Here is a 7,164-nt window from a genome sequence, read left to right on the forward strand (position 1 = left end):
TACAAAAAAGGGAGTGTAAATATCAATTCACATTCCATAACGAGCAATGCAAATAAAACTGGTTTTAAGCACCACCACATGGGCACCGGTATTGCAATACTCTTCTCTATCACACATTTTTGTAGAATCCATACACTTAATCTTGGAAGCAACAGTAAGACTATTTGCAAATAGGTTAGGCGATGAAAGTAACAAGCCCGGGCGAGAGGTCAAGTCTCACAAAGAGATCTCATGACCCATAAAAATGTGTGGTAGGTCAGGGTATTGGAACACCATGTGACACGAAATAATTTATCGTAGTTTCAATATCATACTACTCGTGTGAAATACTAGTAAAGTTTACCTTTGTCCTCATGAAATACCAGAAGTTCTCTCCCTGGAATTTTTTTCGATTCAGTTTCATCCTTGTAAAACCTAGACGGATTTAATGTTAGCCTTTTTGCATTTCGATGATTTACGTTAAACCTTATAAGTACGGTTTTCACAGGAAAAAAGAAGGTATGGACACATTAATTATAGCCACGTAATTTCGTCGCATTCGTTTGTTTTTTCAAAAACTAAAGATGATGTTTGGTGTAGCTATGTTTTGTTAGACAATTATATTATTTTAATGCATGATTAACGTACATTAACGTATTAATATGGCGATAAGTGAACGGATCCTATCAGTATTGTCCTAATAACAATACTTCAATGGAGGAAAGCATTAAGCTTATGATTATCTAAATCCAATTGTTGGGCTTTTATGAGAAGAAAGAAGATGCCTTCTAAATATGTAATTTGTGCCACTCACTTCATTTATCTTGATGTAAAATATCTCTATCAAAATCAAGTAGTTGAGTGGATATAGATAACTTTTTTAATGAGAAACCAAATTATCTGAACAATGTATTTTTAAAACCGCACTTGTCCTTCATTTCTTCAAAACAAATACTAGTATGATTCGCTCACTAGTTAGTTTACAGATGGCAAATCATTTTTAGTTTTCACAAGAGTTTTTTTGCACGTCAAAGCCTGCGCAATGAACAATCAGAATCACAATTTCAAACTCAGAACCAAATCCATTTATTAAGGTCGCAACATCCTGAGCCACTGTGCCTTAGCCTGCGGGACGTAAGACTTTTTGTTTGTTCCAAAGTCAGTGCATTGATAAAACATGGTTTTTCTTTATTGTAGGATTTCGTTTTAGGGAAAATGATAGCCGACGTGTTTTGATAATTAATACCTGTCAAGGACAAACTAAGAACATTTGTTAATGCTGAAAATGTCCTTGACGGATATTAATTATTAAAACATGTCATTGGCCATTATTTTTCCTTCATTTTACAGTACATTTGTGCAAGAAAGGATAGACGACAAAATATATTTTGAAAGCATTGCAAAATATACTTAGTTCGCAAACATACACTATGGAGTGGGTATACACACCCCCGCCACTCACATGTGCAATTATTCGTGCGCGATTTTAGTAAATGTAGCCAAACTTATACCACAAAGTAAAGCTAAATAGTACAACACAAGATGACACCCTCATTGAAGATGCTTTAATATACTTACATGACATAGGAAAGCATCTTTAGAGTGGCAAATCAAACTTACAGCAAAGAAAAAACCAAAAGTTATTCACAGTACTTCTACATAGAATACTTCGTTTTATTAACACCGCGAGGTGTCAAGGTCAAAGACTTGCTTCAACCGCACTCCCTGGATTATCATCAGAAACATCATCAAGCATTAGCCACCTTCTCAGCGGGTGTAGTAGCCTCTGTATTAGCACCTGATTTTTGCTTGGAATTGTAATCTTTGACAGCAGCCTTAATTGCATCCTCGGCGAGCATGCTGCAGTGTAGCTTCACCGGTGGGAGAGAAAGATGTTTTGCAATCTCCCTGCAGTATAATCAAGTATCACTGCAGTTTCGAAGCAGACGAACGGAGAAGCAAAACCACTGATTCCAAGCATTTAACAGATAACATCCTCCAAACAGTATACTTATCAAAATTAAAACGATGCAAAAACTAACGAACTTCCAGTCTTCCACAAACGAACCCCACTGCAATATGGGACTCGATGGCTATTCCAAAAGCCATGGCATCACCGGAAAAAGAAATCCCGTATTTCCAAATGAGACTTCTTGTCCTTGCATAAATCAAAGATGGTGTAGAGTAATGGATTTTTAACTCTACCAGAATGGTGTTTCTGTTAAACAGAAGGCGCAAAAAAAAAAAAAACAGGCAAGTAAAAAACCGAAATCCAACTCATTTTTCACATAGAAGTTGAATAGCACAATCCCCAGTAGAACTCGAATTCAGCTTTTTATTTGCCATATTGAGTTCTTAAGAAAATCTGAAAAAGTTTTCATCACATATGAACGTGCACCCATTCACTTGCACACCGAAACATTCTTAGCCCAGTGTGGTTTAGTTGTAATCCCAGTGGCCAATTGGCCATTCTAGGATTCAATATAACCTACTAAGTAGATCAAGGTCATTCACATGATCTTTACTCTACCTCGTCTAGTAATTATTATCTATCCCTACTTATCTATACAGTACGCTATCAGCCTAAACACTGAGTATTTGTCCTCCTTTCTTAGCCGATCTTTCTACTTTGAATGCCCAAGTCAGTTCCACATGTTATTCAATTTTGACATTTTCAATACTATTATATGTAGTTCATTGGCCCACCAGGTCAAGCATACAAATGCGATAAGTGAGTGCTGGTTTCTATTTGGAACTTTTATGGACAAGGCTAAAGGCATATCACCTTTCTCATGTTTCTTTCTTCACAGGAATACAGATGATACCTCATTTCTGATTTGATACAGCTATTTACGATACCTTCAAGGTACACAAGCCCATTTAAGCTGATGGCACACCTTCAGCTACAATCTAAAAGTGTAAGAGTTGTGGAATATCACTCCAGTCCAACAAAAAACCAATATTCCACCATATATTTTCCACAAGAGATGCGTCTATGAACAATAAGTCGTATCACATCACATCATATTCGGAAAGCCAATGTGCGTAAGACTCGTGTATTGTGAGATGAAAATCATTGGACCTCAATCCAACCTACAATGGTCACAAGACTCGTGTAATATGCATTCTGTAAAAGGTTCAGCGGTGCTACTATGGCAAGCCATAAAATCACGGATTTAGTTTCAACACGAAGATATTTAGTCAAAGCTTTAGCAATCCGATAACTTACGGATTTCTTTGTCGGTGTACATGGCCCAAATCTTAAGGGCTGAAGGAGAAAGGGTGACTTCAGTAGTGAAGGTCATCATGATCAAAGGAGTTCTCAGGAGCGAGGGTCGTCACAGCTGAAGGATAGCCCCAAAGGCTTTTGCTGAAGGACGACCACTCCTGAGGTCAGTGGCTTAGTATCCAAGGGATCGTCTGAAGGCCCAAACTCCCGTTAGGAGTTAACCTTCAATCAAGTCTAGAGAGAGAGGAAGACTTGCTGACCAAGGGCTCAGCTTTATCGGGACCCATATCATACCAACCCACTAAAACCTCAGATTGAAGGAACATGACACTCATGCAGTCCCCGAGGTCGCATGATATGAAGCCCCACATATCACTGACTTTGATACTAGACCCTCAGGTCTCAGGACTAGGGCCTAGACCTCACGTGGCTATACTTTCCCTTTTGTGTAACCACTAAGAGCAAGTTTACCGGTCGGTAGGTATACTACCTCGTAAACAGTTCACAATTCTATTTTAGCTATCAATTTTTTCTTTCACAACTACACCAACACAATTTATTTTACCTAACACCAATTAAAATATACATTTTTCCAATCCTTTCACTAGAATCCAGATTGCAAATTGGGAGAGAGGGAGAGAAAAGGGGAGGAAAAAAAATAGAAAATTGGGAACCTAGTGAACAGTGCTACGGTAAAGGTAGCGACGTGCTATTCACGGATGTATTTTACCGCCCCTTTAAGCAAATCTGGTGCAGCTCCCTTTTAGGCCTTTTCCTAGTCAAAGTAGCTAATTTTGCATGTTTGCCTATGCTGGTGTTGATGCTCTAATAACCCTCCACATATCCCCTTACCAGCTGACCTCAGCCTCAGGCCCTTAAGTAGCCTTTGACCTATGACAGTTGGTTGCTCTGGACCCTCATAGCATAGGTGTTGACCCCAGCTGGGCAACCATCAAGAAGCACGTGTCCTTTAGCCGAAATTCCTTCAGAAAATCTCTTCCCCTAAACTTCACTTTTGGCTAAAGTAGCCAGTGAGAGGACCAATTGCAACAGTGCCTCGCTCCCTTTGCCGATGCACTGTTCATTCGTTACTTCATATATTATTATATACTTTAAGCATGGCAGGCATTTTAACCGTTTCTGGAAAACCAATGCGTGGAACTAAATTTTAGAAAACCAAAGGTATGGACATATAGAAGTGTTTCTTTTAGAACAAAAAAAGAGAGAATAAAATTAAAACAAAAGGATCATTTCACAAAAAAGTATGACCGTTGAATCTCTCTCTCTCTCTCTCAACCTTAAACGGTGCTTCACATATTTAAAGCACATAAATTCTACGAGCACAGTATTGGGAACCGCTCCAAACATATCACACAATTAAATAACTGTGTTCTGTTATGTGAGGGGGTAGCTGGGTGTGCAAATTAGGTAGGGAATGAAACTTACGTGTTCTTAATATCCAGGACCTCTTCCATCTGCTTCCCCTTCACCCATTCAGTAGCTGAAAATCAGAAACATAAGGTAAATATAATTATCATTGCAACTTGGGAACGTCACAGTTTCTCTGTCAGGGTAAACCTCAGTTTGCCCAAAAAAATGTCAGATCAAGCGCAATCAACAACCAAGAGCAATTCAATATCATCTTGCGAAATATATAGGCACAAACAAATCTGGATTGCACTATTATATGATAGAAAGAGAATACACAATTTTAAAATGTAAGGTGTCTTCTTATAAGCAACCACAAGTTAGCTTTGAACTCCCTGAGGTTTACAATCAACACCAAATACGAAAATGTGTGGATTACAGTATCTGGAGGACATCCTAAGGACTGCCTGCATCCCATAATAAACTGGGCATTCAACCCCCTGAGATATTATTAGCTTCAATGCATCATACAAACTACCCAGTGTGCCAAATTAGCACATCCGATGTACAATAAATAGCTTCCCCGAAAAAAATCCATGGCAGCCAACAATTCATTTAACCTTCTCAGTTCTTTTAAATCTGCCATCGCAGCAATTTGAGATCAGGTTTGAGTAACATTTGTGAAAAAACTACATTCCTCCACAATTACTTGAACTTGATAATGATGCCCATGCAAACAACCAAGAAAACCATCCATAGATAATCTAACAAATTCTAGAAAACCTTTCGACAATGGTGAGAAAAAACCCCAACATACAAAGGCAAGAAAACAAAACAACACAGGTGACGTTCTCCACAAAATTTAGGAAATTAAAAAAAAAAAAAGTGTTGCTAATGCCAAAACGGTAGTGCATAAAACTTTTGTGGCACAAACAAGATTGTTTTGGCATTATCATTTATTAAAAAAAAAAACCTTTTTCTTGACCATATTCCAGACTGCAAAAACCCAACATTTCAAGATAGAAAATTTCCTGGAAATGACTACCCAACCCACCAACCCCAAATTAAAAGTAAAACATAATAATTGCTTAAACGCTCACTTACTTTTCCCCAAATTAACCCCAATGGTTTGGCCTAGTGAAGACCTGAGAGTTAAGTGCTTGCTCCCTCGCTAAGATTTCATGTTTGAGGTGCTATAAACTCCTTTGGACCGGTACATATGAAGCTTTGCTCTGACTTTAATTTTGCTCTGACTTTAATTGGGCTTTCTGTAAGTGGGCGGTGAGATTGGCCTCCACGATTAGTCGAGGTGCGCGCAAGCTAGCCCGAACACCTTAGCTGTCAACAAGAAAAAAAAAAAAAACCTTTTCCCTACTAAGGGCATGTTTGGTTGACCGTATAATCAAACCATCATTAGTCCAATGAAATTCGTCACCCCATTAGAATTCTAAATTCCCTCACTATTACTCCCCCAACCAAACAAGTCCAAAAACAAATTCGCATAACACACAAACGCATCGAATAGATAACAGCACAGTTTTCCCTTAAAAAAAACGAAACTGACCTACGGATGAAGATGCAATAGCGGACCCACACCCGAAGGTCTTGAAACAGGCATCGATGATCTTCCCGGTCTCCTCGTCGATCCTAATCTGGAGCTTCATCACGTCGCCGCACGCCGGGGCGCCGACGAGGCCCGTGCCGACCGCGGGATCGTTCTTGTCGAAGGACCCCACGTTGCGGGGGTTGTTGTAGTGGTCGACGACCCTCTCGTGGTAGAGCCGCGGCAGGATGAGCTTCGACGCTGATGCAGGGGATCGGGCCCCCCCTAATCCTAGGAGCTTCTTCGAGGTGAGCCTCAGCATTTTCGGTTGATGATACGAGTTTTGGGTATTTTGTGAGGGTGTACGCGTACGTGTGGATATATATAGACTCCCCGTCGTGTGCGTGCGTGTGTCAGTGTGTGATGGGAGGACGAAGGCGGTTGGAGAGAGAGAGAGTGAGAGAGCGCGCAATGAGTTGACACGTGCATGTGGATTATACCTTAGATAAAGGTGATCAAGAACGGGACAGAAAGTCTGCCCACCTCTCTGTTCTCGCTGTTGTTCCTGCTCTCGACTTCGTTGTTTAAAAAGTGTTTTGGATGATTCGAATTATAAAAAGTTTCTCCAGAAATTTATTTTGGAAAAATTTTTTAAAATCAAACTATTGATTGTCAAGACGAACGGTGAGATTTAGCGCTACAGCAAAAAGAGCGATGAAACAAAGCAGTGAATATAGCACCGCTAAAATATTGGTTCGGTTGCGTGATAAACCAAGAACCAAAAACAACTCTTTATGGATGGAAGATCTTAAGAATGAAATTAATCTGGGAAAAAAAACACGAAACCGTATCAATCAAAACGATTAGACTTGTTGGATTTTAATTTTCAACCACGGTTTTACTTCGAATTGAGATAACATGAGTACAAAGCATTCGAAGCAACAAAGATTTGCATAAAACTACTAGTAAAAACTAAGCTTTCCATTAAATGTAGTATATAGTAGTATATAAAATAGCAGTTTGAATTGGATTAGAACCCGAATCG

General features: G+C 39.3%; 1 protein-coding gene across 1 annotated transcript; it reads right to left on the reverse strand.

Moving 5' to 3' along the window:
- Window positions 1-1,463: 1,463 nt before the first annotated feature.
- Window positions 1,464-6,671, reverse strand: LOC131310833 (uncharacterized). The gene is made up of 3 exons (XM_058338052.1): window positions 6,141-6,671; window positions 4,655-4,709; window positions 1,464-1,887 (listed from the first exon to the last, which is right to left on the reverse strand). Exons 1-3 carry the CDS (start codon window positions 6,439-6,441, stop codon window positions 1,728-1,730), a joined length of 516 nt encoding a protein of 171 aa, XP_058194035.1. The 5' UTR covers window positions 6,442-6,671; the 3' UTR covers window positions 1,464-1,727.
- Between the last annotated feature and the right edge of the window lie 493 nt (window positions 6,672-7,164).

Source organism: Rhododendron vialii, chromosome 12a (genome assembly GCF_030253575.1).
Source record: "Rhododendron vialii isolate Sample 1 chromosome 12a, ASM3025357v1".
Taxonomy (NCBI): Eukaryota; Viridiplantae; Streptophyta; class Magnoliopsida; order Ericales; family Ericaceae; genus Rhododendron; species Rhododendron vialii.